Here is a 15513-nt window from a genome sequence, read left to right as displayed (position 1 = left end):
TTAACATTACATGGCTACTGTTTAGTAGAGGGGAATCCCAGCTTTCCAACGGTGCAGGTAGAAAGGCGACAAAGACATTAATGCTTAGCTATAGTTAACTAGCTCCATAGCTGCTACAAGTTATGTTTTGAATTGGCTATCTAGTTAGTCTGTTGTCTGACATTATTTTATACGTGCTGCTAAAATGTCGCGCTCTCTCTTCTCAGGCAACGGCACACACGCAGCACACACTGGCAGGCACTGAAGAGTCATTCCGATAATGGCTGATATGTAGATTAAGTGATTGATCATATTTAAAAGTGTGCCTTCATTAATTATTTTAACACAAACTATTAAACTAATTTTATGACTTTTCATGACCTCCAAACCCTCATTTGACAACTTGGAATAGTGCATCATGCGTATTCATGACAGATTTGCGCAATCTCGAACAGCCTACTGTCACGCACAGAGTCACAGACTAGTGGCAAATAAACTTGAACAAAGCGGAATCAGGAAATGAATGCCCACTCTCCATTGCTCTTCAATGCATTCTGCTTTGATCAACCTTCTTTTTCTTCTGTGTGTGAGTCTGGGCCGGCAATAGGCTGCTTAGTTTTATAGAGGAGCCGAGAACCAATTCCCCAAAAATGAGAAGTGCCAGAACGGCGCTGCGGACAGCTCCGGCCCAAATCAAGCACTGCACATAATTACAATGTAAATACATATGTTATTGGACTCTTCATGTGAAGAAGCAACCAAACATTGTGTTGAATTTGACTGAAATGAGGCTTCAATGTGATTTGCTTTACTTTAAAGTCTCTTCATGGACAATGAAGGGCTAGGCAATTCAGAATCAGCACTATAATCCACACAAAGCCACTTCTAACAGGATTCTCTCTCAGCCAGATTAGCTGGTGGTCTAGAGCTGCTTGAATCTGTTGGAGGTTAGCCCACTCCTAACAGCCAAGTCCCAAATCCCCCAAAAGTCTCATCCAATATGTGTTAGAATGGCTGACTGAAGCACAGTGACTAGCTAATAAGAGCACAAGGCAGTCGGAAACCAAATAGGAATGTGTTCCTGACAAAAGAATGATGGCTCCATGAAATGCTTGGTTTTGCTATAAACATCATGATTTACAATCTGAGATGCATGAGAATGGGATAAGCAAAGGAAAATTTAGTCCATTCTGACTCTTGGAGAAAGTCCTTAGGCAAAGGACCCATCTCTTAAGAAGACCCATATTACACAGTTGAAAGGTCCATTTGGACAATTTGTATTTATTGTGTTTACTTGATAGCTACCTACACAAATAGCTAGCTAGAACAAAGTGTTAATAAGATTAAAATTCATTAAAAAGATTTAAGAGCAACTGTCCCCGAGAGAGATCAAATAAAACTCATCAATGGGAGCATTCTGTCGCTGGCTTTGGAGAGAGAAAGGTGGCCTCTTTCAAGGACCAGTACAGTAATCTATTTACATCAAGATCTGATGAAACTGAAGGGTTAAAATGCTTTCACTGGGAATAAGTGGAATCAGTTACATTTTTCAAATATGGAACTGGAGTTTTGTCCCTAGGTTTTCTCTCTCTTTGGCTCATGTGATAATTTATTAAATTGCTTTTAAGTAAGACTGGAGATTAATTAAAACACAGTCAATTTCATTTTCCAGCGTCATATATAAATTCACTGTGTTAATTGAATCCCTCACTCCAGTTTTTTATATTATATCCCAGCAGATACAAGGGAAGACCTTCATCAAATAAAACCAATCCAAGAGGACAGGAAAAGAGATGGGATTAAAAGGGACAACCGTTGTCAGCCGAGACGAGTACTGTAGCAAGATTTTAGATGTGTTTTGTTGGTTTGCAGAAAGAGCTGGAAATTGGATGATTAATCAATGGATGCTATTGGGTTTGTGGATGGCAAGTGGTGTGGTGAGGCCAGTATAAATGCATGGGTCTGAGGAGTGGCTGTGTACACAGATCGCTGGGAATTGTACAGTGGATGTTGATAGGGTGGAGTTTTAGCAAGTACTGTATCACCAGGTATTGAAGGATTTAGACAGATGAATTGTGACACTAATAGGAAATGTGGGTTATTAGCACTGGGCCTTGATAAGATCCTAGCAGTATATTTCTGTTATTAAAATCCACCTGAAATCAATGTAAAGATGTGGAAGAGAGATTTGAATGAAATGGAGGCTTCAATGGGATCTGTGTTAATCATGGAAAAATAAATAATGTTGTGTGTTGAATCGTGTCTTGTCTAGGCTTAAAATCAGCTCTTCATTTCTCCAGGAAGCCCTATATTTGTTTATTAGGTTGTTTGTCAGGTTATTGGTTCCTTCACACGTGACTCCGCTGCCTTGTTTATTCTTTCTCTCTCTCCTCTATCTCTCCTCTCTCTCTCACTGGAGTTCCATGGCCGTTGCAAGCGTATTGATTATTTCAAATACTGATTATCTAAAATGCCTTCTGCTACTGTAGGCATTGGATTTATTTTGGCTTAATTATTTATGGGCCAGGGCTTGCAGTAAGTATTACCTCTATAAGATCATGAAGGATTACATAGTTAATATTCAGCACTGTATTTTTATTTATGTACACTCTAAGCTGCACTGTATTACAGTTGGCAGCCTCTCTAAGTGGTCTCTCTCTCTCTCTCTCTCTCTCTCTCTCGCACGCTCTCTGTTGCTCTCCCTCTCTCCCTCTTTTTTTGTGTTTATAGAGGGAGTTAAACTCAGTAGCGTCTGAGCTGGCAGGGCGACAGGAAGAGAGCGAGCACTCCCACAAGCACCTGGTGGAGCTGAGCCGGGAGTTCAAGAGAAATGTCCCAGAGGTTAGTGCACCCTACCTCCTACACCCTGCCTCCTCCCTACCCACTGTACTCTGCCTCCTCCCTACCCCCTATCTCCTACACCCTGCCTCCTCCCTACCCACTACACTCTGTCTCCTCCCTACCTCCTACACCCTGCCTCCTCCATACTCCCTACCTCCTACACCCTGCCTCCTCCCTACCCTCTACACCCTGACTCCTCCCTACACCCTGCCTCCTCCCTACCCCCTACACCCTGGCTCCTCCCTACACCCTGCCTCCTCCCTACCCCCTACACCCTGCCTCCTCCCTACCCCCTACACCCTGCCTCCTCCCTACCCCCTACACCCTGCCTCCTCCCTACCCCCTACACCCTGCCTCCTCCCTACATCCTGGCTCCTCCCTACACCCTGGCTCCTCCCTACACCCTGCCTCCTCCCTACTCCCTACCTCCTACACCCTGCCTCCTCCCTACTCCCTACCTCCTACACCCTGCCTCCTCCATACTCCCTGCCTCCTCCCTACCCCCTACACCCTGCCTCCCCCCTACACCCTGGCTCCTCCCTACCCCCTACACCCTGCCTCCTTCCTACCCCCTACACCCTGCCTCCTCCCTACCCCCTACACCCTGCCTCCTCCCTAAACCCTGCCTCCTCCCTAAACCCTGCCTCCTCCCGAAACCCTGCCTCCTCCCGAAACCCTGCCTCCTCCCTACCCCCTAAACCCTGCCTCCTCCCTACCCACTACCCCCTGCCTCCTCCCTACCCCCTGCCTCCTCCCTACCCTGCTATGAGTTCTATGTGTCATTCTGCTCATCTCTGCTCCACTAGGCAGACTGACTTGCTCAGTGTTTGAGCCCTGCTTACCTTTGTGCCTGGAATTATTTATTTCATTTTATAATCCGCTTTAGTGCATATAATTTGCGCACAATGCTTGGGACAAGTCAGTCTCATTACCCCAACCCCCCTTCTCCAGGTATGTTAACATTTAAATTAAAATATGTGGTTTACAGCTAGGTGTTGTTTAAGGCCAGTGTATCTGCAGTAGCACCATGGTCACAGCCAGGGTTCCTTGGATCTCCCAGAGTCAGACTGCAGATCCCCTGTCCCTGGTTGAGAGTGGGGAGAGTGTGCTGTAACCTTGTCAGTATAATACAGGTGCAGATGGCAGGATCAGGCTGTCCCCACAGGCAGCTCAATCCCTCTACCTGGAGCTCACTGAGAGCCAGGAGGAAGGGAGAAGCTGGAGCCTGAGCTAATACAAGCAGGAAATCCCCACTTACACACCCCACTTTTAACCCCCCCATCCTCCTCTGCCTCCCTCCCTCTCAAATTAATCCAAACCAGGGACGTTGCTTCTTCGGCTGAAATTTGGCTAAAGAAAAATACATCTGGGATCAAACAGCATTTGACAGTCTTCATCATCTTAAAGTTGTCCATAACAAGTTAGTATATTCAGTACTATTGAGACAAATTATAATACAAGGTGCAGTAGAAGTCTTCCCCTGTTCTCAACAGGGCAATTGGTCCCTAGTTAGATGGAGCTTCTACCCCCTTCTAGTGTCTCAAAAATGTAAAACCTTGGTTCTGTTTATCTGTATTCAGGAAGTGCGGGAGATGGTGGCTCCTGTCCTCAAGAGTTTCCAAGCCCAGGTGAGTTGACATCTCCTTGCCTATGTTTTACCTGTGGGGCTTTGACATGATTTACAGACACTTTACCAATTACATTCTGACACAAAGCACTGTAAGGATGGGTGATAGGGTAGCAGGGATAGAACTTTATGGCCAAGTGTAAGGAGGATCCAGTTTTCATGTTACACTTCATCTGATGCTTATTGACTGATGCCTTTTCTGTCAAAGTGGAGTAGCTGCCATTAGATGATCAGATACTGTATCTGACTGCTCATATTATCTTGGCTGAGACAAGCCCTCATTTCCTGTTGGGATGGTGCATTCTTAGTGCCCTCTCTGACGCTGCCATATTGAAAAAGTCATCTGATACCTAACAAGGCTCTGCTCTAGCCATTAAACCAAGGTCATAAATCACATTTGTGAGCTGCGTTATGGTCCACAAAGTAGAGGCATATTGAAATGATACTACAAATAATGTTTCCAGTCTCCCTCTCTCTCCTCAACTCACCATTTGAAAGGTAACCTGAAAGCTGGATCACTAAATATGATAACAACATGGATTGTTTGGCTCTCATTTATTATCATAGTCAACTTGTTTTTTTAAAAGTTTTGTAAATAGCTAGGCCAAAGCAGCAGTCTGTTTTGGCTGGAGTTATTCTGTTCAATGCTGCTGCTATGTGAGGTTCATGTCAAGGCCAATTGAATGGCTGTGACCTCAAAGGCACAGACACAAAAATATCAAAAAGGCCCTGCCATATCTGTATTGTGCAAACATGCAGTAAAAATACTTGAAAGTATTACGAAAGTACGTTTTGGGGGTATCTGTACTTTACTATTTAGATTTTTGACAACTTACTTTTACTTCACTACATTCCTAAAGAAAATAATATACTTTTTACTCCATACATTTTCCCTCGCACCCAAAAGTACTTGTTACATTTAGAATGCTTAGCAGGACAGGAAAATTGTCAAATTCACACACTTCTCAAGAGAACATCTCTGGTCATCCCTACTGCCTCTGATCTGGCGGACTCACTAAACAATGTGAGTGTTGGAGTGTGCCCCTGGCTATCGGTAAATAAAAAAAACAAGAAAACGCTGCTGTCTGGTTTGCTTAATATAAGGAATTTGAAATTATTTATTATTTTACTTTTACTTTTAGTACTTAAGTATATTTTAGCAATTACATTTACTTTTGATACTTCAGTATATTTTAAACCAGATCATTTTAGACTTACTCAAGTAGGATTTTATTGGGTGACTTTTACTTGAGTCATTTTAAATTAAGGTATCTTTACTTTTACTCAAGTAAGACAATTGGGTACTTTTTCCACCATTGCAAACATTAACCTAGGGGATTAATCTGAGCACTATTGATGTTTGACAACAGGGAATATAGATGTTTAGAAAGTAAATAAAGTAGATGGCTGATAATGAAAGATAATATTAAAGCTTTCTCCAGAGGTATCGGTCTTGAAGGATGCAAGGTCTTCACTATTACTTTGGATCTCTCTTATCAAACTTCCATATGTATAGAATACAGATTTGAAAAGTAAAATGTACTACTGTGCATACAATCATTCTCACTATGCATAATCATAAATGAATGAAACCCCTTGTGTTTTCTGATACATTTTGACCTTCCTGCTTAATGTCAAACAGCTTGCGGAGGCTTGTGAACTTTACCCACCAGTAGTCAGCCAGGCCTTAGAGTAATGCTGAGGGAGTTATACCTGCTGCTTCAGGGGTGAAGTACAGTAAGGAGGAGGTGTAGTTGCAGGCGCTTGTTTGGCTGTGTGTTTTGGGATACACTAAAACTCCCCTACAGCTGTACTGTAAAGGTGGCGTTTGAGCCAGAAGAGTGTGTGTGTGTGTGTTTGTGTGTGTGTGTGTCTGTCTCTATATGAGAGGCACACAGCTCGGAGGAGTCCCTCTTGGTATTTGGATCCTCATCATGCCACTTTTAAAAGAGAAGTCTCTGCCTTTGAAGTGTTTGCGACATGACAGGTTCTCTTTCTTTTCTGTTTCATTTCAATGTACCCCTCCCACTTTTTCTCTCTCCCCTCGTCCGATCCTGGCTTCTAATTATCGCTAACCAGGCGACTGATTAGAAGCACGTCGACAACGACCTAGTTTCTACAGCGCTGAAGTACCACAAAGGGTTAATCCCAGAGCTGGTGGCTGTCATTGGTCGCTTCCCTCCTTCTTCTTCTTCTTCTTCTCCTTCTTTTTCATTCCTCTTTTCTTTCCTTCCCTGGAAGTTTGCTAATGAGGTCCCGTCAGAGCTGGGGAGAGGTGTTAATTTGGCCTTGTGAAGTGGGAAGGAGATTAAGGACAGTGAGGAGTTTACAGCTTAAAATACACCGCTGTCCTTATTAATCCACTGGGCCCTGGGAGACCAGCGTTTTTGGTTTTATAATGAACACTGTCTTATAATGAAGGTAATTTTAATAAAATGTACTGCAGAGACAGATGAGATGGTACATGTCTCCATGGTCTCCGGCACACCTTTGGGGCTGGTGGATATGACAGTTATTTCTCAAATAACCGATGGCAGGAGAGAGAGGCCTGTTGGACTGAGACTGAGCCTCTCTGCTCCACACGCTGTTCACACAACTTTCACACAACCTTCCACTGTTCACACAACTTTCACACAACCTTCCGTTGCAATCTGACTATACGGTATTGCAGACTCCACCAAGCCTACATGGGATCCAAGAGGCAATTTATACCTCTCTCTCATTTTAGAGTGTAAATCCCCCTTAGGTCTCACATTCTCAACAAAAAACTGTGATGGAATTCTGGAATCTGTTGGCTGTGGATTCCTGTGTGGCTAGATTCATCTTCATACAGCTAGATACTGTAGATGCCAGATATTGTAGATACTGGCTCTGTATTGGGATGTCAGACCAAAATGAACCAGTCATCTAATTTTCCCCTCTTCACTTGATGTCGTTCGGCAGCCTACTCAGAAAAAGAAAACAGCAGCCCGGGCTCCTAATTACGGAAACTTGCTTTACAATGATAATCCGAGGAGTAATTTAGCGTGCACAATGAGAGTTGTGGTGCTTGAGTTGCGCAGATGGAGAATCTGATAAATAGTTTGTAACGTGTAATTAGCGGCTCTGCCGGTTACATACCATTAACCCCTCGAGCTCAGGAATCATTATTGGCCCTCATTATCAGCCAGAAAGGTACAATGGAGCTGACTAGACATCAAAACCATCAAACAGCTTTTAACACACTGCCGACTGTGGGTTGGGGTTGGATGGTGGACACCTGTCTTTGATTCTAACTGTGCCATCTCTTCCCCTGAGGTTGTGGTGATGATATGGGCAGAAAACAATGTTTTTTTCTCTGTTATTCATGCTCTAGTAGTAAATTAAACATACAGAAAGGAGATAATCCCACATCTCTTTAAGTCAATAGCAGAAACAGTGCCGGGAAAAAAGTATTTGCCCCTTTTCTGATATTCTCTATTTTTGCATATTTTTGATACTAAATGATCGTCATCCAAAACCTAGTATTAAATAAAGGGAACCTGAGTATTTATTTATTTATTTAATTAATGAATTAATTAACAAAGTTACGCAACACCCAATTCCACTGTGTGAGAAAGTAATTGCCCCCTTACACTCAATAACTGGTTGTGCCAAAATTAGCTGCAATGACTGCAACCAAATGCTTCCTATAGTTGTTGAACAGTCTCATATCGCTGTCGAGGAAATTTGGCCCACTCTTGCATGCAGAACTGCTTTAACTCAGCAACATTTATGGGTTTTCAAGCATGAACTGCTCGTTTCAAGTCCTGCCACAACATCTCAATTGGGATTAGGTAAGGACTTTGACTAGGCCATTCCAAAACTTTACATTTGTTGCTTTTTAGCCGTTAGGCTTTTTAGCCATGTAGACTTGATTGTGTGTTTTGGATTATTGTCTTGCTGCATGACCCAGCTGCGCTTCAGCTCACAGACGGATGGCCTGACATTCTCCGGTAGAATTCTCTGATACAGAGCAGAATTCATGGTTCCTTCTATTAAGGCAAGTCTTCCAGGTCCTGAGGCAGCAAAGCATCCCCAAATCATCACACTACCATCACCATGCTTGACCGTTGGTATGAGGTACTTACTGTGGAATGCAGTGTTTGCGACCCATGTCATCCAAAAAGTTGACTCAAGTTTGCCCAGCACCTGGAAGCACATCAAGACTCTTGGAAGAATGTTATATGGACAGATGATTAAAAGGTATAACTTTTTGGACGACATGGGTCCCATTTATGCCTAGCGAAGACCAAACCCTGCATTCCACAGTAAGAAAATCAGTGTGCAAATGGTGCGACCACCATTTGCCTCATGCAGCACGACACATCTCCTACAAATAGAGTTGATGAGGCTGTTAATTGTGGCTTGTGGAATGTTGTCCCGCTCTTCTTCAATGGCTGTGCGAAGTTTCTGGATATTGGCGGGAACTGGAACACGCTGTCGGACATGTCGATCCAGAGCATCCCAAACATGCTCAATGGGTGACATGTCTGAGTATGCAGGCCATGGAAGAACTGGAAAATGTTCAGCTTCCAGGAATTGTGTACAGGTCCTTGCGACATGGGGCCATGCATTATCATGCTGAAACATAAGGTGACGACGGTGGATGAATGGCACGACAATGGGCCTCAGGATCTCGTCGTGGTATCTCTGTGCACATTTTCCCACTAAAGTTGGTTACGAGGCCGAACTGCAGTCAGGTCAAGACCCTGGTGAGGACGACGAGCATGCAGATGAGCTTCCCTGAGACGGTTTCTGTGCAGAAATTCTTTGGTTGTGCAAACCCACAGTTTCATCAGCTGTCCAGGTGGCTGGTCTCAGACGATCCCGCAGGTGAAGAAGCCGGATGTGGAGGTTCTGGGCTGGCGTGGTTACTCGTAGTCTGCGGTTGTGAGGCCGATTTGGATGTACTGCCAAATTCTCTAAAACGACGTTGGAGGCGACTTATGGTAGAGCAATGAACATTCAATTCTCTGGCAACAGCTCTGGTGGACATTCCTGCAGTCAGCTTCTTGAAATGCCACACCTGTCAGGTGGATGGATTATCTTGGCAAAGGAGAAATGCTCACTAACAGGGATGTAAACAAATTTGTGCACAACATTTTAGAGAAATAAGCTTTTTGTGCGTATGGAAAAATGTGGGGATCTTTTATTTCGGCTCACAAAACATGGGACCAACACTTTACATGTTAAGTTTATATTTTTGTTCAGTGTAGATGTGGTTTTAATTCAAGCTCCATTTATAATCATGCTATGTATGTACATTTCAATACCTTCCAATCAAGGTATATTCAGTACTTCTGAAGTCTATCAGCTGATATGAAACTAATGTCCTGCAGAGACACCAGTCTATCAGTCCCCTGTTGCAGACCTGCCCATGAACCCTGAGCCCAGAGCCTGAACCCATACAGAGCAGAGCGGGCAGCATTGCCGCTAGCTAGGTAGACACACAGTCTTTGATCATCCATCGAGAGGAGACCAGTCCTTCCTGTTTTTGATTAATTCCTGAAGGAAATTATAATTTGTCTTGAAGGTATAAATATGTTATGAATAGTGGAATGAATCAAAGAGTAAAGGATGATGATTAATTATGGCGCTGTGATGAAAGGCGGTGTGTGTTATGACACAAGTTTCCTCCTTGTCATTACGAGAGGCTTCATAATTACTTTTCTACACAAAAAAGCTCCTGGCTGTCCTGCCGGTGGCAAGAGCGCCGCAGCGGTGAGTCTAACGGTCATAAAGCTTTTCCTTGTCTAATTGTCTGTGGGGCTCTATGGCACTTTCATAGATGAGGGACTGTGCCGTTTGTGAAATACAGTGGTGATGCTCCCGCTTTAACGACCCAATGAAGACAGATCTACATTATGGACTAAATTGGTTGGTTATTAGGTGCAGATAGGCTGATCAGATGGGTATCATGGGTCGGTGGGTTTGGATTGGTTCGTAGAGTCCTCATCTCAATGCAGTAGTCTATAAAGGTGAGGTTTGGGACAGTGTTGAAAGTGTCACTAAGTACAGTACAGCACAATTTGATACCTAGAAACTCCCCTCAGTACAATTCCACATTCACATATCTCCAGAACATCTGTGAGATACGACATATCTCTGGATCTGACCCACTCCAACTCTGTGTTGCTGGATCTATCCCTCTCAACCATGTCTATTGTGATGCCTGTGTGCTGAGCTGCTGAGGTGGTTCTAATGCTGTCTGTCTGCTGTCTGTCTGCTGTCTGTCTGTCTGCAGTCTGTCTGCTGTCTGTCTGCTGTCTGTCTGCTGTCTGTCTGCTGTCTGTCTCAGGCTCAGGCTCATTGAGCAGCAGCCAGTCAGCCTAGGCCCATACAGGAACTCCAGGCCATTAGGTATGAACAGCACACACCACACCTCCAACCTATTGTTGGGAATATAATGGACTGCAGGGGCCATGTAAACCAGTGATACTCTCTCGCACTCTCGCTCTCTCTCTAGCTCTCGCTCTCTCCCCCCTCTCTCTTTCTTTCTCTCTCTCCCTGTCCCCTGGTTTATCACTTGTGTCATCTACATTGGGGAGAGTGTGGGGTTCTCTGCACCAATAGGAGCTCATATTTAAGGCCCTCCACCTGAGGCAGCAATAGTGCTCCCATTGAGGACATACTGTACTGTATTTGTTTTGTCTCTTTGCTTTTTTATTAACGTCATTAGTATAGCTACATTACAGTAGCTGGTAGAGTAAGAGAACACATTATTCAGTCGAATCAAATGTATTTAGCAGAGATTCTTGGGTTAGACATAATAAAATAATGTCCCTCAGCCCAGTTCATCCATGCAGTCTGTCCTGTAGAACAGTCTTCTCTCTCTGCTGCTGCCTTTGACACTGGTCATAATTAGTGCTGCAGCTCTGCTAATTTAAAAGTCCATACACAGAGACCAGGGAGTCGGGACATGTCACAGAAGATTAAACCCAGAGTGAATACACAAAGCTATATGACTGTCCCAGACTTGTCTTCATCCTTCTTGACTGATGTTTTGACTGGGCTGTGTTTGTGCTGGAATCCCTCATCCTCCATCAGACTCCCAGCGTTAGTCTCATTACACGTCTCAGGGCTGTGTGTGAAGACGCGTTGGGATGTGATTGTGTTTTGGTGTGTTTGTTTTCCTGTACTGACTGATGCCCTGTCTGCACATCCCAGTTGGAGATATTCATCATTATAGGAGCGTGTTTAGATATAGGGATGCACACTAGGTAAAGAGAGAGAGGTGTGATGTTATAAATAGGCACTTGCCTCTCTAGCCATGTGGAATTGATGAGTTTTAGCACATTGTGCTCTGCAGTGCTAGGTTTAATTTCTACAGTCCTGACAGCACAAACCTCTGAGCCAAGAGACTTCATATCTGAGTAATGCTGCTGTGCAAATGTTAGCCATGTTTGACGACGGTGTTGTGCTGCTGTTATTGGGCATCAGACTGCCCATATATCCACTCTCTGTAAACCTCCCACCACCTTAACAGCCACTCCTCAGACTCCCTTACTCACCCCTTGACAAACAGGCAATCTCTGAAAGAACCACAGTAACTCTCTCCTCTCATCTAACAGGCAGTCTCTGAGACTCCTAACTCCAGCCCCAGCTCCGGCCTTAAATGGTCAACTGACTTGTTATGAGACAGGCATTAGGCTCCCCAAGGGATCCCAGTCTGAGAGCAAAGCAGAGTAAAGCAGTTGTGTTCTTGGGATGCTCTGACTCCTAGCTGGCTCCCTCTCCGCTGCTGGCAAGAGCACAGTCGAATTAGCCAATAAAAATGTGTGAAATCGGTGCCTCTGTTCCGGCGAGGACATGCCAGGAGAAATAAACGTCAGCGCTTGTACAACCAGGAAAACCCCATGTGAGGAAGAAAAGGCAGAACAGGGGAGCTGCTCCGCCAATTCCGTGACGTGATGCTGTGATTTCAGGACCAGAGTCAGCACTACACAGCCACTGAGCCCAAGACCCAGTCAGTCATAGACGCAGATGCAGTCAGAGACGCAGAGCAAGTCTTCTTACATCTACCACAGATACACAGCTAGAGATCAAACCAGTTGCAGTGTAGTCACATACAGAACATGGGCTGCTGTCAGAAGACGAGGTCCTCCCATGTGGTGTTGAAGAGATTTTAATTCTGTTTGTCTGTTCCCCTGCAGAAGTCTGTATCCTGTAATTTTCATATCACATTGTGTTGTGCTGTGAAGTTAAATTTCAGCAGAATCTAAACACACTAATTAAATATCACAACTTTTCTGAAGAAGGCACTCCTAAAGGTACCTGAAATTTTTATTTAGACTTCAAAAGAAGCCAAGACTTTAAAGTAAATCTATTGTTTTTCATTTAGACTTTCTTGTGGAAGCACTGCTGTATGTAGTTTTGATTGATCTGGTAATTAAAATATGCAGAGAGGGAAAAATATTAACTGCTTGTTTTAGAAAACAGCCAACACTTTTTCCAGCACAGATAATTACATTTCACACATTGATGTTCTTTACACAGCATTCATCGGTCTCATTATTTTTCCATTTTCATCTTTCTGGTGGGAGATCGATAGATTGATAAAATGATGGAGCCTATCTTAAATAATGTAAAGGAGAGAAGCTAGGCTCACTTTGCGTCTGGCTAAGTGCTTGAACTTTTATTCTCCTTTCAAATTATGTTTAATATCCCATGAAGGTACTGTAGACTTCACAATGCTACCGTCTTTACTTAATCAATATAATTCAAGGGGTTAAATCATTTATTTTCATTTTTGCTTTCCCTGTAAAGCGAATGTGGAGTTCTGCTGACACTTGTCAGGGCTAATATATAAAACTATAAAGAAACTGGCAATTCGAAGAAAGACAGCATAAATTAGGCCAATTAGTACCTAGGGAACATTTAGCTAGGAGAGATAGCAGCTCAAAATGTCCCACAGACTACCGTTGGGTCCTATTGTTTACAATGTGACCTGACAGTTTGGGTCTCTTCAATTTCGGATTAACTACAGTACTAATTAACATGGAAGGAACTCTACTGCAGAGGTAGACAAATGTGCATTAAGAGAAAAGAGAAGCAACCCATGTATAGTTTTAATGAAAAGTTTTTTTTCCCTCTACATGCTGTCTAATGTGATTCTTACAGATCCATTTGCACTATTCTGATGCTACTTTTTACCATTGTATCTCCCAAACCCGGGTACCACAGAGCGCTTTGCCTTTCCCACAAACAGATATGTGTGTATTCAACTCCCCACTGTAGCTCCCCTGTGTGTCTCTTCCCTTCATCCCTCGGTTTGATCAGAGAGGAGTAAAGTGGCGATGGTGGCCTGAAGAAGAGCGCGTGAGAGAGAGAGCAAGAGCGTAAAAACACGTCTTCAATTAAAGCCGCAGCTTTGCATCTCCCTGTGATTCCGCTTCTATTGCCGAGTTCCGTCCCTTTTAATTGGGTCTCCGTGGAGTAGTGTGAGTTCCCGCTCCTTCAGCCTGATGGGCCCAGCCTGGAGAGGGGCTGCTGGGACAGCCAAGGGGAACAGCTGCTGATGTTGGGGCCCTGCCACTGACACTGGGAGAGTGATGGAGGACTGGGGGAGTCAGCTGGATCTGGATGGAGAGGGAGGGACACACTGGTACAGGGGGCTTGGCCATGTATCACTCTTTACAGATGGCCCAGGTTATTCACTCTGTCAGAGAGGCAGAGCTGCATTAGAGCACAATAACTGATTCAGTGTGTGGCGTGAACTGGTGTGGTGTATGTACGCTACTCCGTCTTTGTCAATGTCATTTGTGTGCGTGCATGGATGTGTGTGTGTGTGTGTGTGTGTGTGTGTGTGTGTGTGTGTGTGTGTGTGTTGTCTAGCGAGACACATGAAGGACGGCTGGAGGTGCTGTGAGATTCTGTGATGTCTTTTTTTATGATCTCATATTGAGACCAATCTCTGTCCATTCACCTGAAGGACAGCCAGCTATTCCCCAACTAAATTAGCCAGCATCTGGGAGCAGGCTTCTACAGGCTCCCTTTAATATCAAATCAAATCAAATGTATTTATATAGCCCTTCTTACATCAGCTGATATCTCAAAGTGCTGTACAGAAACCCAGCCTAAAACCCCAAACAGCAAGCAATGCAGGTGTAGAAGCACGGTGGCTAGGAAAAACTCCCTAGAAAGGCCAAAACCTAGGAAGAAACCTAGAGAGGAACCAGGCTATGAGGGGTGGCCAGTCCTCTTCTGGCTGTGCCGGGTGGATACATGCTTTAGACACACACATGCTCATGCACACGCACACGCACACTCACAAACACACTCCCTCATGGGCGCATACACATGTGTATTCTCAATCTGCCCTCTCCTTCTCCACTTTTCTTTCATCATTTTCCCTGTTTGGGGGGGGTTGGGGTGGGTTGGGTTGGTTGAGGGTTGGGGTGTAATTGCAAGCATTGTCTGATGGTGCCCCTGCTGGACGGGGCTGGAGAGCCTGGGGGAGTGTGTGACTGTGATTTCCACGGACACTGTCTATCAAGCCTGGCAATGGATACCATACTTACTCTGTGTGTGTGTGTGTGTGTGTGTGTGTGTGTGTGTGTGTGTGTGTGTGTGTGTGTGTGTGTGGTGGTGTTTGCTTCCTGAATCCATCTCTAGAAGTGTACCATTACATTTCGCCCATGAGGCTGTGGGCAGGAGGCAAATGTGCATTTCTCTTCCACCAGTCTTCCCTAATTAAACCATTTTTGTGAAGGCTGGTTTTTCATTCATGGAGGATGCTTCCTCTCTTTGTAATGAAATATCAGTTGGGCTAGCTAGCGCTGCAGAACCATGACATCCCGTGTGAAAACCTCCCCAAATCACAGTGGCTGCAGCCGTGCGTCAGGTTGCTTTATTTATACCCCGGGTGGAGTTGTCCTACACTCTGAGCATACGGGGGCTTACGTAACCCATGACAGCAAGTAGGAGCTCAGTCAGGAAACTCTGATGATATAAAGCTTCCTGAAAGGTTGCTTTATTAGATTCAATTCATGATGGATCTCCTGTAGGCTAAACAGTGTATATTTTTCATTATGCTCACATGCATA

General features: G+C 44.3%; 1 protein-coding gene across 2 annotated transcripts in view; it reads left to right on the top strand.

The window, feature by feature from the left end:
- The window catches only part of LOC106585474 (homeobox protein cut-like 2), a 114588-nt gene that overhangs the window by 42345 nt on the left and 56730 nt on the right, over nucleotides 1-15513 (top strand). For both annotated transcript variants that reach the window (XM_014171712.3, XM_014171711.3), the window contains exons 2-3: nucleotides 2710-2820; nucleotides 4401-4448. In XM_014171712.3, the coding sequence (XP_014027187.3) occupies nucleotides 2710-2820; nucleotides 4401-4448 (159 nt within the window). The remainder of the gene's footprint in view (nucleotides 1-2709; nucleotides 2821-4400; nucleotides 4449-15513) is intronic.

This window comes from Salmo salar, chromosome 24 (assembly GCF_965601325.2).
Source record: "Salmo salar chromosome 24, fSalSal1, whole genome shotgun sequence".
NCBI classification, from domain to species: Eukaryota; Metazoa; Chordata; class Actinopteri; order Salmoniformes; family Salmonidae; genus Salmo; species Salmo salar.
This window is presented reverse-complemented; position numbering and strand designations above follow the sequence as displayed.